Source organism: Gekko japonicus, unplaced genomic scaffold, assembly GCF_001447785.1.
Source record: "Gekko japonicus isolate JY-2015 unplaced genomic scaffold, Gekko_japonicus_V1.1 scaffold56, whole genome shotgun sequence".
In the NCBI taxonomy this organism is placed as follows: Eukaryota; Metazoa; Chordata; class Lepidosauria; order Squamata; family Gekkonidae; genus Gekko; species Gekko japonicus.
In genome coordinates, this window is record NW_015169779.1 from 1,589,108 (window position 1) to 1,608,442 (window position 19,335).

The 19,335-nt window shown below is 52.0% G+C and overlaps 1 protein-coding gene across 1 annotated transcript in view; it reads right to left on the reverse strand.

Annotated features, from left to right (window-relative positions):
* Nucleotides 1-1,698, reverse strand: part of DHX15 (DEAH-box helicase 15) — a 58,171-nt gene extending 56,473 nt beyond the window's left edge. Inside the window, exon 1 of the mRNA XM_015416762.1 lies at nt 1,565-1,698. Within this exon, the coding sequence (XP_015272248.1) occupies nt 1,565-1,635 (71 nt within the window). The 5' untranslated portion in view covers nt 1,636-1,698. The remainder of the gene's footprint in view (nt 1-1,564) is intronic.
* Between the last annotated feature and the right edge of the window lie 17,637 nt (nt 1,699-19,335).

The following is a 19,335-nucleotide window of genomic DNA, read 5'->3' on the forward strand; positions in this document are numbered from 1 at the left end:
GAGAGGGCAGCTTGTGCAGCTTAATAACTAAGAGATTGAGCTCTCCATCAAGAAGTATCCAATTCTAATTCCATCTCTGATGTGAATTCACAAGTTGGTTTTAGGCAATGCACCCTCACGTGGCCTTGAGTCCCTTACTTCACAGAATTATCCAGTTCTAATTCCATCTCTGATGTGGATTCACAAGGTGGTTTTAGGCAATGCACCCTCACTTGGCCTTGAGTCCCCCACTTCACAGGGCAATGTACACGAAACACTTTTAGCATTTACGTATAATTTTAAACTGTCAAAAGCATTTTTTTTACCCTGAACAGCCAAACTTAAAAAACAACAATAAGTTAAAACAACTTTCTCCCAGATAACAGGATTCTATGTCAGCCTGTCCCAGCAAAGCTACACATTTCTCTCTCACACACACAGTTACTTTTTAAAGTGCTTGACTTCCTGGTCTATATTTTAAAAATCCCGCACTATTTATACTCGAGGTACGTATTCTTACTCACTTCTGTATTCCCGCCTTCTCACCTGAGTGGATTCCGGTCCACAAAACCTGATACCACAACACGGTGTCTGCTACGGTGTCACTAAGACTGGAAAAGGCCCCAAAGCGTCTAACTTCATGGAAAAACGGCTTCCACTTCTGGAATAACTGTCAGCCAAACAATCTGCCATATCTAACCTCAACACACTCTTAACATACGCTCTGCGATCCTCTCCTTTCTCTTCTTATCAGCTCAGTCTATGAGGTGTCTGGTGGCGAATCCACTTTTAACATCGAGCACCTTTATATCATGTACACACCAACATACTACGCACAGCTCTCACTTGCACTCAGGGCCGGCTCACTCACTAGGCGATCGCCTAAAGCAGGACGGCCCTAAGGGGCACCAAACTGCACCCGGCCCTGTACTCCGGGAGTTTCTTGATTATTTGTGTTTTTCATTCTTCCTAAAATGCATTTATTTTGACAATTGGTGGGTGCACGGGGCCCCAGAAGGGATCCTCGCCTAGGGTGCAAAATAAGCTGGAGCCGGCCCTGCTTGCACTCCCGTTTACCTGTTTTTGGATTCCCGTTTACTCTTTATTCATGGCTTATATGCATGTCCATAGGCTTACAACAATGCTTTAACTTCCATTGTTCCTGTTAAGATTTTTTTTACGACTTCACGTGCACGACTGTTTATAACAAATGTCTGAAAAATGATTTGTATTTTTTTTTTAAATAAAGACTGGAAAAAGGTGGGGGGGGGACAGAATGTGGACAAGGTTCCTGTACCTTTAAACAGATCAAGGCAAGGGAAGGCTGGAGCCAGGGACGGCGGTTTCCCTCAAGGCCGAAGCGCGAGAGGCTGGGCGTCCTTCCGCACCCCAGGGGCAGCTGCGAGGCCGCCGCGGCCGGGTGCAGCGGGAGCCCCAAACAAAGAGGCCGCCGCGCCGAGGAGGCGGGCGGAGGAGAGGCCCAAGGACGGAAAGACGGACGGCCGAGGCAGCGAGCGACTCAGCCCCACGGCCAAGGCGGCCCCCGGAGTGCCCCTCAGCCGGCCGTCCCCCCTCCCCCCCTTACCCGTCGGAGGCGACGCGCTTCTTGCTGGAGGCGTAGTCGTCCCCCAGGTCGAGGCGGTGGCGCTTGGACATGATGGTGGCGGCGGGCGCGAGGAGGAGGCCGCGGCGAGAGACCAGACTAAAATGGCGGAAGGAAGGAAGCGGCAGCCGCGAGGACGGCCCCCCCCCCAGCATAGGAGGAAAGGGGTACGGCGGGATCACGGGTCCGGCTAGGAACTGCTCCCCCTGGCGCTTGGGTTCCGCCCGCGCGCAATCGTGGTTCCCTCCCTGGCATCCAGCGGGAGACGCGATGAAGGGAGGGAGGAGCCGTCGCGGCGGCTTTCCGGGCGTTTCTACTCAGTCCGCCTGAGCCGTCAACCGCCACTCCGCAGCGTTGGGAGTCGGCGGGAAAACCTTGGTCGAGGCTCCACCTAGATTTTGCGGGGCCAGTTCAGGGACAAATGTTCCTTATTATTGTTGATGCGTATACGAAATGGTTGGAGGTTGCGCACATGCATTCCACCACTTCCGGGTCTGTCATCAATGTGCTGCGGCGCCTGTTTGCGACCCATGGTATACCCGATGTATTGGTCAGTGATAACGGGACGCAATTTACATCTATGGAGTTTGAAAAATTTCTGGCTGATAACGGAATCAGGCAGATTACATCGGCCCCATTCCACCCGGCTTCGAATGGCCAGGCGGAAAGAATGGTAAGAACCACCAAAGAAGCACTGAGTAAATTGGTTTATGGTGACTGGGGGGTAAAGCTAGCTTCGTTCTTGCTCAGACAGCATGTTACCCCTTGTTCAGCAACTGGCCGCAGTCCGGCCGAAATGCTGATGGGCCGGAGGCTGGCAACCCTATTAGATAGGTTGCACCCGGACCTGAAGTACCTTAAACCACCACAGCAGAGTGAACAAACGAAGGTACGCATATATGAGAAAGATGACAAGGTGTATGCGAGAAATTATGCCAGTGGTCACTTGTGGCTCCCAGCCACTATTGTTGAAACTGTTGGGTCCAGAATGTATGTGGTACGACTTGCTGATGGTCGCAAGTGGCGTAGGCACGTAGACCAGTTGAGGCAACGGTGGGCGACTGACCGACCCAACGCGTTGCCAACTGAGTCAATAGACCCCGAGGACCTTCCGAGACCTCCCCTGGCGGCGAGTGCTGACGGGCCTGAGGGCATCAGCACTGTTCCAGAGGCAGGGCAGACCCCTACTCTCGAACCGAACGTAACGGATGGAAGTGTTCCTGACTCTGCGGTCCCAGAGTCGAACGAAGTGCCACTGACGGAGATGTGCCCTGAGCCTAGTCCACCTAGGAGGTCTCAGAGAACGAGAAGAGCACCTTCCTACCTAAGTGATTATGATTGTTCGTAGTTGTTTTTGCTTAGGGGGGAGGGATTTGTAATGTATTCAGATGCTGCCCTGAATGCATTAGGAGGTATGTGAATCCTCCCATAGAGAAGCCATGCAAAGCTTCAAGCTTCGGCAGGGATTCGCGCCGAAAAGTATTGTGGCCAATCAGATTTGAATGTTTGTAAGCGGGACCGCTTATGATTGGTCGTTCATGCACACAACCTGATAGGTTGGTTTAATGTACAGTAGGTGTGGCTACATTAGCCCGGAGTGTTTAAATACCGAGCAGCTGAAATGGACAAGCTGTTCGGGCTATGAGGAGTTGTACCGTGTCAGAAGAAGTCGATTGAAGAGCTGAATAAACCTGAGTTTTCTGAAATCACTCTCTGACTACTTTGTTAAGCACGGACTTAACAATTGGCGACGAGGATGGGATCCAGGAGCGGGTAGGCAGCCCCGCTGGTCCCGACCCAACGACGGACAACCAAGAGCAGCAGCTCGCCGTGGCAGAGCAGCGACAGGCACCACCAGCACCGGTGGCAGCGATCGCAGCTATGGCCAATAGCCCGAAGTTCGAGGCATTCGAACCAGCGACCGAGGACTGGGACGCCTACCTGCTGAGGTTCGGGTTCCACCTCGAAGCGAACGACATCACCACGGAGGAGAAGAAGCGAGCCACCCTCCTGAGCTCTTGTGGCAAGAGCGTGTTCGATGTCGCCAGGTCTCTGGTGGCACCAGCGGACATCGGAACAGTGCCGTTCAAAGAGCTGACGGAGAAGTTGAAGGCACACTTCTCCCCGCAACCGTCGGAGATCGCTAGCCGGCACGCGTTCTTCAAGAGGAACCAAGCGCCCAACGAGACGGTGTCCGATTTTGTAGCGGCTCTACGTAAAGCGGCCAGACCTTGTCACTTCGCCGACGTAGAGGAGGCCCTGCGAGACAGGCTGGTGTGTGGCATGCGGGACGAGCGTCTGCAGCAGCGCCTGTTCGCAAAGGCGAAATTGACCTGGGCCGACGCCTACAATGAAGCCATCGCAGCGGAGACAGCGGACAAATCGACCCGTGAGGTGCGTCAGCGTCTGGCTGCAACAGAGCTACGCGTTCACCACCAGGGGTCCGAAGGAGAGCGTGAGGGCGCGGCTGAAGACGTCTGCGCTGTGAAAGGGCCTGCGAACCAGCGGACCCAAGTGAGGACTTCGCCCACTCCTCCTTGCACCGGCTGTGGCGGCAAGCACTCCAGAGAAAGCTGCTGGACCAAGGACGTCGACTGCAGAGCATGCGGAAGGCGGGGCCACATCGCTCGTGCTTGCAGAGCGCCAAAAGTTTCAACGCCCTCAAACAAGCCCAGGAAGCAACGTTCCCGAGCCGCACAACATGAAACCAGCTGCCAGGTCGTACGATCAAGCGCACCTTCGGTCCAACGAATCGGAGGCACCGGCAAGATCAACGTGACGGTCCATCTAGACGGCGTTCCGTGTGGCATGGAGGTCGACTCGGGATCGTCGGTGACCGTAATTTCGTCCAAGTCATGGCAGCAGTTGTTCCCCACCAGGAGTCGTCGCCGGCTGAAGCCAGCAGACACACACGTGTCCGACTTCCAGGGCAAGCGTATACCTCTGGCAGGGAGGGATACGTTTGAAGTTGAGTTTAAGGGGAAGCGGGCGACCCTTTCATTGTTGGTGGCTGAGGGGGACAGAGTGAATTTGCTGGGGCTTGACTGGTTTGAACCGTTGGGAATTGCTATTTCTGGCATTAATAGTGTAACGAAGAATAAATGGGCTGTACTGTATAAGGAATTTACTGATGTGTTTGGGGGTGGCCTGGGAAAATATACGGGACCCCCAGTAGCGTTTGAACTTGATCCTGCCGTGAGGCCGGTTCGCCTCAAGTATAGGAAGGTTCCCATTCCTCTTAAGCCCAGAATCGAAGCAGAGCTGGACAAGCTCATCGAGCAGGGTGTGTTAGAGCCAGTTCCCTTCAGTCGGTGGGAGACCCCCATTGTGACCCCTGTTAAGCCGGACGGGTCAGTACGCATCTGTGCTGACTACAAATGCACCATAAATCGGGCATTGCAGCAGCACTCGTACCCAGTACCGGTAATTAGCCATGTCTTGGCATCGTTGGGGGGGGGAAAGGTCTTTGCGAAGTTCGACTTGGCCCAGGCTTACCAGCAGCTCCCCGTGACCAAGGAAGCTGCTGAAGCACAGACCATTGTGACACACAGGGGGGCGTTCAAAGTAAACAGGCTCCAATTTGGACGCCCCCCTGTGTGTCACAATGGTCTGTGCTTCAGCAGCTTCCTTGGTCACGGGAAGCTGCTGGTCAGCCTGGGCCAAGTCGAACTTCGCAAAGACTTTCCCCCCCCCCCACGATGCCAAGACATGGCTAATTACCGGTACTGGGTACGAGTGCTGTTGCAATGCCCGCTTTATGGTGCATTTGTAGTCAGCACAGATGCGTACTGACCCGTCCGGCTTAACAGGGGTTACAATGGGGGTCTCCCACCGACTGAAGGGAACTGGCTCTAACACGCCCTGCTCGATGAGCTTGTCCAGCTCTGCTTCGATTCTGGGCTTAAGAGGAATGGGAACCTTCCTATACTTGAGGCGAACCGGCCTCACGGCAGGATCAAGTTCAAACGCTACTGGGGGTCCCGTATATTTTCCCAGGCCACCCCCAAACACATCAGTAAATTCCTTATACAGTACAGCCCATTTATTCTTCGTTACACTATTAATGCCAGAAATAGCAATTCCCAACGGTTCAAACCAGTCAAGCCCCAGCAAATTCACTCTGTTCCCCTCAGCCACCAACAATGAAAGGGTCGCCCGCTTCCCCTTAAACTCAACTTCAAACGTATCCCTCCCTGCCAGAGGTATACGCTTGCCCTGGAAGTCGGACACTTGTGTGTCTGCTGGCTTCAGCCGGCGACGACTCCTGGTGGGGAACAACTGCTGCCATGACTTGGACGAAATTACGGTCACCGACGATCCCGAGTCGACCTCCATGCCACACGGAACGCCGTCTAGATGGACCGTCACGTTGATCTTGCCTGTGCCTCCGATTCGTTGGACCGAAGGTGCGCTTGATCGTACGACCTGGCAGCTGGTTTCATGTTGTGCGGCTCGGGAACGTTGCTTCCTGGGCTTGTTTGAGGGCGTTGAAACTTTTGGCGCTCTGCAAGCACGAGCGATGTGGCCCCGCCTTCCGCATGCTCTGCAGTCGACGTCCTTGGTCCAGCAGCTTTCTCTGGAGTGCTTGCCGCCACAGCCGGTGCAAGGAGGAGTGGGCGAAGTCCTCACTTGGGTCCGCTGGTTCGCAGGCCCTTTCACAGTGCAGACGTCTTCAGCCGCGCCCTCACGCTCTCCTTCGGACCCCTGGTGGTGAACGCGTAGCTCTGTTGCAGCCAGACGCTGACGCACCTCCCGGGTCGATTTGTCCGCTGTCTCCGCTGCGATGGCTTCATTGTAGGCGTCGGCCCAGGTCAATTTCGCCTTTGCGAACAGGCGCTGCTGCAGTCGCTCGTCCCGCATGCCACACACCAGCCTGTCTCGCAGGGCCTCCTCTACGTCGGCGAAGTTACAAGGTCTGGCCGCTTTACGTAGAGCCGCTACAAAATCGGACACCGTCTCGTTGGGCGCTTGGTTCCTCTTGAAGAAGGCGTGCCGGCTTGCGATCTCCGATGGTTGCGGGGAGAAGTGTGCCTTCAACTTCTCTGTCAGCTCTTTGAACGGCACTGTTCCGATGTCCACTGGTGCTACCAGGGATCTGGCGACATCGAACACGCTCTTGCCACAAGAGCTCAGGAGGGTGGCTCGCTTCTTCTCCTCCGTGGTGATGTCGTTCGCTTCGAGGTGGAACCCGAACCTCAGCAGGTAGGCGTCCCAGTCCTCGGTCGCTGGTTCGAATGCCTCGAACTTCGGGCTATTGGCCATAGCTGCGATCGCTGCCACCGGTGCTTGTGGTGCCTGTCGCTGCTCTGCCACGGTGAGCTGCTGCTCTTGGTTGTCCGTCGTTGGGTCGGGACCAGCGGGGCTGCCTACCCGCTCCTGGATCCCATCCTCGTCGCCAATTGTTAAGTCCGTACTTAACAAAGTAGTCAGAGAGTGATTTCCGAAAACTCAGGTTTATTCAGCTCTTCAATCGACTTCTTCTGAAACGGTACAACTCCTCATAGCCCGAACAGCTTGTCCATTTCAGCTGCTCGGTATTTAAACATTCCGGGCTAATGTAGCCACACCTACTGTACATTAAACCAACCTATCAGGTTGTGTGCATGAACGACCAATCATAAGCGGTCCCGCTTACATACATTCAAATCTGATTGGCCACAATACTTTTCGGCGCGAATCCCTGCCGAAGCTTGAAGCTTTGCATGGCTTCTTTATGGGAGGATTTACATACCTCCTAATGCATTCAGGCAGCATCTGAATACATTACAATAACCCTTGTGTTTGGGAAGATATAAAAATGAATTAACGGGGAGAAGTAGAATTTATTTATTTATTATATTTATAACCCGCCCTCCCTGCAAGCGGGCTCAGGGCGGCTCACATTGCTTGGCACAATGTGCCAAGATTCATATACAGTTAAGACATTTAAAACTTAACATTTAACACTGTTAAAACATTTAAAACATTTAAACAATCGGCAATTGCCGAATAAAGTGCACTCAATAATTAGCAACCAAGATGGCGTGACGTGTCATGCAGGCTCAGGCGATTATATTCTCCTAGGCGGTTTGGCTGGATCTCACTGCAGCCAGCCTCCCCCACAGATATTAATAGTGGTTGTTGACGGTAATGTAATGGTAATGTGGGTGGCTTCTAGTTGAAGGCCTGGTGGAGGAGCTCCGTCTTGCAGGCCCTGCGGAACCGCACAAGATCCCACAGGGCCCTGATCTCCTCCGGGAGCTCACTCCACCAGTAAGGATCCGCCACTGAGAAGGTCCGGGCTCTAGTAGCCACAAGCCTGGCCTCCCTGGGGCCTGGAATAACCAACCGATGATGCACCCCGGACCATATTGCTCTCTGGGGTATATACGAGGAAAGGTGGTCCCTCAGGTATGTTGGACCCTGGCCAAATAGGGCTTTAAAGGTAAGTACCAGCACCTTGAAGCGAATCCGGTATGCTATTGGCAGCCAGTGCAGCGCCTTCAGCACCGGCCGGATGTGGTCCCATCTAAGGAGACACATCAGTAGCCTGGCCGTGGCGTTCTGCACTAGCTGCAGCCTCCGGATTTGCGCCAAGGGCAGCCCCATGTAGAGAGCGTTACAATAGTCTAACCTCGAGGTGACCATTGCATGGATCACCGTAGCCAGGTCATCGCGATCGAGGAAGGGAGCCAACTGCCAAACCCGTAGTGTGTGTCCCATATAATTATATCGTAACAATGTCACAACCAATGTTCCCTCTAAGCTGAGTTAGTCTGAGCTAGCTCACAGTTTTTTAGCCTCTAGCTCACAGATTTCTGTCTTGGCTCAGGAAGGAGGGCTCCAGAGCAAACTAATTTATACAGTAGCCAGATCACTTGCTCACAACTTTAATGCCAGTAGCTCACAAAGGAGAATTTTTGCTCACCAAGACTCCACAGCTTAGAGGGAACATTGGTCACAACTAGGCACTGCGGTATAGTCAAAGAGGTTTTGATATGCACTTTAAATGATAGATTCGGGTTGGGTTGCCAGGTGTGGGTCTGAAGCAGCAGAACAAAGTTTGAGTCCAGCAGCATCTTTTAAAACCAACAAATGTGTTGGTCTTAAAGGTGCCACTGAACTCTGACTTTGTTCTACTTTAAAAAGGTAAAGGTTCCCTTGCTCGAAAGCCAGTCGAATCCGACTTTAGGGTTGCGGTGCTCATCTCTGTTTCGATGCCAAAGAACCAGCGCTGTCCGAAGACGTTTCCGTGATCATGTGGCCGGCATGACTAAACACCAAGGCGCACGGAACGCTGTTACTTGGGAAGGCAAAAGTCAGATACGTAGGGAGGCAAAATAAAACACAGGCTTGGGAAACCGAACTGGCTCCTGAGGGGTTTGTGGGCAACTACAGAAGAGCTGCAGTGGCTCAAGTGGTTAAGATGCTGAACTGCAGGCTGTGGAAGGTCAGTAATTCAGCAGTTCGAGACCCGGGTGTGCCGCATGATGGAGTGAGCTCCCGCCTCTAGTTCCAGCTCCTGCCAACCTAGCAGTTCGAAAGCAAGAAATTGCAAGTCGATAAATAGGGACCACTTAGGTGGGAAGGTAACAGCATTCCGTGCACCTTGGTGTTTAGTCATGCCAGCCACATGACCACGGAGACATCTTCAGACAGCGCTGGCTCTTCGGCTTTGAAACGGAGATGAGCACCGCAACCCTAGAGTCGGATTCGACTGGCTTTCGAGCAAGGGAACCTTTACCTAGAGGAGCCCAGCCAAGGCTGCGGTACCCATTGCCATGAGGAAAAGATTGAGGATACACTGTAGGCCTCCTCCTGAGGAGATTTATAGAAACTTGTTTCTTTGTATCTATTGTGTAGTGGGTTGCCGCATGGATGAACGACAGAGACTGACGTAGTGCATAGCACGCTTTATTAGTACACAACAAGAACAAGGAACAACGGCCGGCAGGCCTAACTATATACACAACCAGGGGATACACCCCTGGGTCCCATTGGCGGGGTTGAATATCCCGCCCCGCGTTTGAATCTCCCGCCACGGTCCCATTGGTTCCCCCAGCGGAGGGACTAGGATCCTAGTCCCTATTGTTGTGCCGGACTCAAGCTCAGGAGTGTGTGCTGGCCTCTGGTGGCGGTCAGCGGACACAACAGTATCTGTTGCAACCCTCTGATCCGCCAGGCCTCCTAGGTTTGACATATCAAGAACTGCCAGTCCCAAAGTTCCTTTTGCATAGGGAAGGAGGAAGGGATACCACTTTGGTGCAGTGGTTAAGTGCGCGGACTCTAATCTGGGAGAACCGGGTTTGATTCCCCTCTCCTCCACTTGCACCTGGCTGGATGACCCTGGGCAAGCCGTAGTTCTGACAAGAGCTGTCCTTGAAAAAGAGCAGTTTCTGTCAGAGCTCTCTCAGCTCCGCCCACCTCACAGGGGGAGGGGGAGGGAGAGGAGTTTGTAAGCCGCTCGGAGACTCCTTTGGGTAGTGAAGGGCGGGGTATAAATCCAATCTCTTCTCTTCTTCTTCTACCTGATAGGAAGGGCAAAGCAAGGCACCATAAGAGGAAGAGAGCAAGCGCTGCTGCCGCTGCTTCTGGTAGGATTTGCAGGCCCCCAGATATATAAATGTCTAATTCACATGCAGTCACAAAAATGCATGCTCCGTGCTGCCATGTTTGGTGGTAGCTTTACATACAAAGCAGGCAGACAGAAACATAAGGTGGTAAAAGAAAGGGGACAGAGAGAAGCAAAAGTATTGGCCAAAAAAAAAAGCCTGACCTGGATAGTCCAGTCGTGCCCAATCTTGTCAGATCATGGAAGCTAAGCAGGCCCTGGTTAGTATTTGGATGGGAGACCACTAAGGAAGTCCAGGGTTGCTACGCAGAGGCAGGCCATGGCAAACCAACTCTGAACATCTCTTCTTTTGAAAACCCTACAGGCTCGCCATAAGTCAACTGGCACTTGACGGCACTTTCTACCACCATCAGCAAAAAAAAACGAAGGGTATTCATCAGTTGAGGAGAAAATGGCATAAACCATATGCTCAACTTCATGAACGTGAAAAGAGCATGGCCAAAAAAGAGAAGGATGAAACCGAATCAGTTTATGTCCTAAAATCGCTGGTGAACCAGAGTCTTTATTCAGAAGGAATGTTTTTGATGTACCTCTGGACAATGTCTTCTGCGCATTAGAGCACAGATTCACAGCAACATTTGTTTCACAGAACACATGAACCTGCCATATACTGACTCAGACCGTTGTTCCATCAAGGTCAGTATTGTCTACCCAGACTGGCAGCAGCTCCCTGAGCTGTTAGGTAGAGGTTGTCTTTCATATCACCTACTGCCTGATCCTTTTAATTGGTGATGCCAGGCATTGAACTTGGGACCTTCTGCAGGCAAAGCAAATGCTCTGCCACTGAACCATGGCCCCTCTGCTCCATTCAGTCCTAAAATAGGTGACTCTAGAGAATGGGGAACTGGAAGAAGTTTATAAATGCCTACTTCACAAGCAGGGGTCATTTCGTAGAAAAAGAGGTGCAGGAGCTCATTAGCATAACTCATTTGCATATGCCACACACCCTGACATCACCGGATGTGTGTCAGAAGGCAACACCCACCACTCAGGCTCCACTGGACTGTTTTGGATTGCTAGCTATTGGGGGGGGGGGGCGTGCAGATCTGTCCTCGCAGAGGAGGGAGAGCTTGTACCTGAATAAAACTTGGTCTTAAAGGTGCCACTGGACTGTTTGGGACCGGGGGGGCGGGGGGGAGGCTCTGCAGCTTACCTGGCTGCTTCTTGCTTTTACTGAGGGCTGCTGGGAGCAGGGGGTGGGGCTTGTTGCATGTGCCCACCCCCTGGGCTCTTTACTGCTGGAGCTCCACTCCTGAGCGATGGGTGTTGCCTTCTGACCCACTTCCGGTGATGTCAGGGGGTGTGGCATATGCAAATTAGTTATGCTAATGAGCTATACTAATGAGCTCCTGCACCTCTTTTTCTACAAAATGACCCCTATGCCTGACGTTGCTGCTGGGCTGGGATTTCCTCCCACAGGACAGCTGGCTGGTGGTGGGCAAGAGCCTGCAACCCGGGCAAACTCTGGCCCTTAACTGGGGAATGGCAACCCTAGTGCCAAGGCTGGGTGCCAAACAGGGATGCCAGGCTCTAGGTGGGACCTGGGTGGATCCCCTGGAATTACAGCTCCTCTCCAGGCTACAGAAATCAGTTCCTTTGGAGAACATGGATGCTTTGGAGGGGAGACTCTCTGCACTGTACCTAACTAAGTCCCCTGTTTTCTCTAGGTCCCTTCCCTAAACCTCCAGAAGTTTCCCAACTTGGATCTGGCAACCCTACCCCCACCCCAACTCCCACCAGTGGCCAGGGGGGACCTGGCAACTCTAGTGCCAAAATACCATGGGTAAGCGCTGGGTGGGTCACCAGATCAAGTAGTTTTGGACTTGTGGGTAAGGCCTCACCTGGAGTCCTGTGTCCAGTTTTGGGCACCACATTGTAGGAAGGATGTTGACAAGCTCGAGCGTGCCCAGAAGAGGGCAACCAGGATGGTGAGAGGGTTGGAATCCAAGTCTTATGAGGAAAGGCTGAAAGAGCTGGGTATGTTTAGCCTGGGAAAGAGAAGGCTTAGAGGGGACACGATTGCAGTCTTCAAGTATCTGAGGGGCTGTCATGTAGAAGATGGAGCAGATCTATTCTCTCTTGCTCCGGATTGCAAGACTAGATCTAATAGGTGGAAGTTACAAGGGAGTCGTTGCCAGCTAAAAATCAGGAGAAACTTCCTAACTGTAAGAGTGGTTGAGCAGTGGAACAGTCTGCCTCGGGAGGTGGTGGAGGCTCCTTCGCTGGACGTTTTCAAGGGGAGGCTGGGCGACCATCTTCCGGGTATGTTTTAGGGCTGTCTTTCGGCTATGCTCCTGCAGAGTGCAGGGGGCTGGACTCGATGACCTGCAAGGTCCCTTTCAACTCTGACATTCTATGATTCTATGATATCAAAAAGGCTGGGAACTACTGTTCACAACTAAAAAATCAAAACCCCAGAGAGGGGGATAGGAGTAGCACCCTGTGTGCCACAGACTTCGGGGATCTCATATTGCCATCCAGGATGCCACGCCACAGGCCACGTTTTCTGCCGACTGAGCTATCCCTGTCTGAATGCTCTTCAGTCCCACAATATTAAGCCCGTCGGCATGCGAAGCATGTGTTGAGCTTCGTGCAAATTACTCTTTAGCTCCTTTCTCAGGCAGGAACAACAGTGTGGACATTGTTAGAGGAATGCAGTGCCAAATAGGTGACCTAATTAAAAAAACAACAACACCTGCTAGGTTAATGAAGCCAAACGAACTAGAGGGTAGTGCATACCTTTCTGATGAGGGCAGAGCAAATAATTAGCTGATGCTGGCAAAAGCAGAACATTTGGAAGAAGAAATCCACCTTACAGGCGTGCTAGAATCAGGCTGCAAAGCTGTCTCTGTGTATTCAGCCATCTAGACCCCGGCAGGAGCCCGGAGCAGAGACTTTCAAAATGGCTGCCTTTAATAGGGGCTCTTCCGTATGGACTTGCCTGTCACGGAACCCCTGTGGTTTACTGAAGATAATGGGTGCATTTTGGAACGTCCATTCAGGACACACAGGGAACTGGGCAGGCTTGTTGGACTGCTCCCTTGTGAATGAGCTCTACAGCAGGGGTCCCCAACCAATGCTCCCTCTAAGCTGTGGAGTCCTGTGAGCAAAAATTCAGCTTTGTGAGCTACCAGCACTAGGGTTCCCAAATCGGGCCGGGGGGCAGGGAATCCCCCGCTTTGACAGCCCGATTTTCGACAGGACGAAAATCAGGCCCGGGGGAAACCCCACCACCGTTTGCGCGTCACCCGGAAGTGACGTCGCACGCTGGGGGCGGGGCCACGCCATTTGAGGGGGAAACTCTTTGTTTTTCCCGCCCAGGATGCCAGCCGGGAGCCCCCCGCTCCCGGCCAAAAAGAATTTGGCAACCCTAACCAGCACTAAAGTTGTGAGCGAGCGATTTGGCTGCTGCATAAATTAGTTTGCTCTGGAGCCACCCTTCCTGACCTAAGACAAAAATGTGTGAGCCAGAGGCTAAAAAACTGTGATCTAGCTCTCACTAGCTCAGCTTGGAGGGAACACTGTCCCCAACCTTTTTGTGCCTGTGGACACCTTCAGTGGGCACAATCACATACACAGGGCAGCAGCCATTGGCAACAGCATAACACCACTTCCAGGGAAAATAGCAGCGATGTCACGGCTCTCAAGGAATCGCCAGAAACTCTACAGTGCTACCACAGAGTTTCTAGTGATTCCTAGAAAGGAATGACATCACTTCCAGGGTTTGCTGGAAAGTGCTGTTGTTATGTATTGGGACTGAATCATTCCTGATTGAATCACCCCAGAGATTGGCTGAGTTTGGAGCACAAGAACAATAGCCCGCCAGGAATCCGAAAATAACCAGTCTAGTAGTAATGTTATGTAAATAGCCTATCACTGGGAATGGGGTGTTTGGGTGTGGTAGCTGCATGCTATTTGACAGAGCTGAGGCTCTGGAGTCTTTTCTTGTGCTTGCTGAAATCACTAATAAAGTAGAACTGATCACTAGACTCGAGCCTGCTCATCCACGGAACCCACTATTTAACAGATGTCATATCATTCGCCAGACAGCCATTTTTTAAAGAAAAAAAATCCATTCTGTTGCCACTCCAAATGGTCGTGGGAAACAAGAGACCGGGAAAGGAATTGCCTGCTCCCACCAGGGGACTGCCAGCCCTCTCTCGACACCATCTTAGGTCCTCATCCCCTCCTCCTCTTTGCTTTAGTGGTGGGGTTCCCTCCACTGCTAATGAGCGGAATTAGACTAGGCTTGCCAAGTCCCCCTGGGGGGCGGGGAAATCCCTGCCCCAGTGGCCCGTTCCCTGCCGGCGGCGGATCAGGCCCCGGGGGGAACCCCATCCCCAAAGTATGTGACATGCATGTCACCCGGAAGTGACGTGACCATGCCGGGCACGCTGGGGGCGGGCCCACGGTCATCCAAGGGTTTTCCCTTGGATGGTTGTGGCCCCGCCCCCAGTGTGCCCAGTGTGATCACATCACTTCCGGGTGACGTGGTTGCGGTGCGTGTGTGCTTTGCGCGCGCACGCGCGCACCAGGAAAGAGCCGGGAGTCCCCCGCTCCAGCGAAAGGTAATACTTGGCAACCCTAATCTAGACCCAGGCAGAGGATGTCTTGCCAAGAATGCTGTTCTTATTTTCAAGCCCTGAGGAGGAAGGTGATATTTCAGTGGCCTAGTTTTCACAGGTGCTGAGTGACCAGACCTTCACCAGGAGAGTCAATGGGAGCTGCAAGTGCTTAGCCTTAGCATTTTTGAAAGCCCCGGCTATTCATGTCAGCAGAAAACACGGAACGCTCATTCTCTGGTCTCCCGTAGCTCAGCTCCCAACTGAGAATTGCCTTTGTGTAGATAAATTCACTGTCTTTTTTTTTGTGTGGTTTGTTGTAATTACAGACCATAAAGCTCATGTGCCCCTAAATGGGGCAGCATCAGTTCAGTGTGCCTGCTTCCTCTTTCGGGTGCTTCATTTGCAAATCTGACAATGTTCATGCTGTGTGGCATGGTTCTATAACTTTAATAATATAGCTACACAAAGCATATGCCATTCTGTTCTTCAAAATGGCTTTGACTTTGCTACTAACAGTGATGGGTTCATGAGGTGTTAAGGCTAGCTAGGAGTATGGGCCACGTGGCCCTGGCAGGAGCCAAGACAACCCTTTGGCAAGCATCCAGTCGACCATAGCATCAAGGATCAGTTCAATAAGTTGGCAGCAAGCCAGCCCTGGTGAATATGTGGGTCCCAGCAGTTTGCCAGCCACCCAGCGCTAAGCCAGCCTGGAACATGCCCTGCAGGGAGGCCAACGTACAAGTTAAGACACGTACTTCACCACCCATAGCACAGGACAGCCACTCCAGAGAAAGAGAGGCAACCACAGTGATGGACTGAAAACCAGAACAAGGGAATCAGGGGTCGTTTCATAGAAAAAGAGCTAGGGTAACTCATTAGCATAACTCATGAGGGGCCCGGCGGTGGACCTGCAAGGCCGGCGGGAGTGCGAGGAAGCCCCGCAAAGGCCCTCCCTGGCCCCAGGCAGGCAGGGGTGGGGAGAGGCGGGGAGGAAGCAACTTACCCTCCCTCTTCTCCTGCCTCCTCCTGGCTGAATGAGGGCCGGAAGCAGGGCAGCCGGAAGCAGGGGGCGGGGCTTCGTCATGTGCCCTGCCCCCTGCACCTCACCCAGGGAAACGGCGATCCCCCCTGAATCGACCTCTGAAGGGAATAGAAGAGCAATGATGCAGGCGGGAAGGAAGGGGGTATCGTCGCCAGCTCTGGATTGGGGAATACCTGGATATTTTTTGGGGAAAGTGGGATTTGCAAAGGGGAGGGACCTCAGCAGGGTACAGATGCCATAGAACCTATCCTCCAAAGGAGCCATTTTCTCCAGCCTAGGGAACAGCGCCCTATTGCCTGAAGATCTTTTGTAATTCTGGGAGATGTCCAAGCCCCACCTGGAGTTTGGCACCCCTAGGGTGCGTTCAGACATGCCATTTGATCTGGTGTCGTGCCAGTTCAGTAACGGATTTTGTATGCACGATCATGCAGTCAACATCTGCCTCCCATCCCCAGCCGTCGCTTTCCGGCTGAAAACTGCTTTAACCCTGAGTATTTTGATACCAGGTCCCCAAGTGGTGTTTTCCTGATTCTCTGGTTCCAGCCGCATTCTCCCCTTGTGTGATCGCTCCTGCGGTGTTGAGCCACTTCCGGTTTAAACCCCCTCCCCACTCGAAAGCTTCCGCTTTTCGCCCGCCATTTTTAAAAAAGCATTGGTGCTGTGCGCATAGGCGGAGGTCTGCCACAGGGTTATTAAAAACAATGTTTAAATGGTGCCTAGTTTTAGCCTTTAGACGCGTTCGGGATCTCAGGGAGGCCATTTTCGACGGTAAATGTTTAAAGGGAAGTGTTCCTTTAAAGTTTAAAGGGAAGTGTTACAGCAGTCGGGTTGAAGAGGAAATCGCTGTTCTACAGATGGCTGCCTGTGCGCATGCCCAAACTGAGAGAGAGGAAAAAAACAACCGACGCATGTGGACGGCGGGGAGCAATGTGGCTGTGCAGTGATCCGGAGCAAGGAGGTGAGTGTGATTGCGATTCTCCAGGTTTATTTATTTATTTATTTATTTACATGTGATTTCTATACCGCTCATAACCCCTAATGGGTCTCAGAGCGGTTTACAATTTTGACTACATTTGTAGTCGATCCTAACTAAGGCCACAATTTGTGCGGGGGGGGGGGTTACCTAACGGCACCCAGACGGCGGGTTTCCTTTCTTCTTTTTTCCACACTTTTCCAAAAAACCCGCATGGAGCCGGAGCAGTTTAACCCGCTCCCAGCATGCTGTCTGACCGCACCCCTAGACTGCCAGGCTACCTGGGGCTTAGTCAGAGGTCCAAGGGGCCAGGGACAAGCCAGCAAATTTAAGGACAGGCAGTTCCCCAGATACAAATCCAAGGACCATATGGAACAGGTGATAGAAAAGAACTGGCAAAGTCAGGTTTCCATAAAATCGACAAGGAGGGGGCAAACAAAACCAGTGTAAGAGTCTAGCCTCCTTCTCAGTGTCCTCATGGCAACAGACCATGGGATCAAGGAGATAGGCTGTTTTCCTCTTTCTGTCAGAGTCCACCTTGAGGCACGGCCAGGTTCTTTCCCCGGCCTGCCGTACCCAGCAGACATCACTAGAGGCCCTGTCTTTTTCTGACAGGCACATTCCTTTGCACCTCAAGATCTGATCATCAAGAGATAGGGCTGCCAAGTCCCCCTGGGGGGCGGGAAACCCCCGCCCCAGAGGCCCGTTCCCCGCCGGTGGCAGATCGGGCCCTGGGGGAACCCCACCCCGGTGTGTGCATCACCAGGAAGTGACGTTATGACGCCGGGCACGCTGGGGGCTGGGCCGCGGTCATTCGAGGGGGAAACTCCCCCGCTCCCGACGATTTTCGACTTGGCAACCCTATCAAGAGACCTGTGAACTTAGTGCCAAATTATAAGGCTTTGGGAGCTGAGGGGGAGGTGACGTTTACCGGTAAGTTCAAAACCCTCACTTTTGCCCGGGATGTCCTTGTTCCTGCTCTCCAGCCAGGATCACACTTGGAAAGCCAAAAGACCAACAGCAATGGTGGAATCTTCCATGGCACGCTCAGTTCTTTGGGTCGCAGTCATCATTTTGACTCTGTTTTATCCCATGAGTAATTCCGTTGACTTCAGCAGGGCCGCTGATCAGACATAGATCCCAACCTCCTATTTTACACTGCGGCCAACCAGATGCCCACAGAAGGCCCACAAAAACCAGGCCTGAAGGCTAAAGCCATTTAAAAAGAAACAAATTAAATGTTTTGTCATCACCTGAAAATTTATTTATTGTATTTTATTCATTTTGTAGCCTGCCTTTCTCCCCAGTGGGGACCCAAACCGGCTCACATTCTCCTCTCCTCCATTTTATCCTCACAACAATCCTGTGTAGTAGGTTAGGCTGAGAGAGTGTGACTGGCCCAAGGTCACCCAACAAGCTTCCATGGCACAAGTGGAGATATGAAGCTTTGTCTCCCAGATATGAGTCTGATCTGACACTCTTCACCACGACGCCACACTGGAATTTTATGCCCACTTAACTGAACCTAAGTCCTACTGAACTGTCAGACTCCCATCGCATCAACTAGGTACACACTTGTAGAAAAGGTTTTACTTTATTTGAAGCAATAGGTGCATAACAGGAACACTGTTCAGAATGAGGCATAAGCATGGATCCCAATAGATTATAGTAAATTCAAAAAGCTGAGGCCCAATTGCAGGACTTCCCGCATGCGCCATTGAGCCTGGGAAGCAACGCTCCTACTTAATCATAACATACTGCTTCTCATGGATAACGCCATGAGATCACTCAAGCTACTACCCGCCAGCAACCACCTGCGGCCTTGAGAGATACGGACGTTCCGGCAACTATGCAATTAAGCGCATAAACAGGCATACATGGGAAAGTGAAAGCAAACAAGCGCATACCTAGAGAATAGAGATACAGAAGAGCATACACAGACACTAGTGAACTCCAAGAGCATACACAGAATACATGGAAACATATTGGCAGCTTGCTGACATGAACTCACAGAGGTTTTTCGTCTGATAACCAAACCAACCATAGGATGAACTGCACATTTGAATGTGAACCCTCGGAAACCTGTAAATAGATATTTCCGTAGCTCACCAATTTTAATGGAACTGCACTGGTACAAGAGGTCAGCGGTTAACTTTACAGGACTGAATTCTAACTGGGGGCCTTCATGAGACCCAAGAGTTTTCATCCGGATCCTAATCATATTTTTGACACACTTCTTCCCAGGTGACTATTAGTACTATACTTAAATGACTCCTATTTTGTCTCGGTCAACACCTATCCATAATGGTAGCCATGTATATGTAATAATTTATTACGCAAATATCCTTTGCCTAGACACTTAAAATTAGCCTGGTTTGCCCACAGGCTTTCCATGGAGATTGCACTGTTTCACAGCAATAATCTTTCATTGTAACATGACTTTCTTCAGCTAAGAAGAAGAGATGGAGGAGAAAGGAGGAGGAGGAGGAAAGATTGGATTTATACCCTGCCCTTCACTACCCAAAGGAGTCTTAGACCAGTTTACAATCTCCTTTCCCTTTC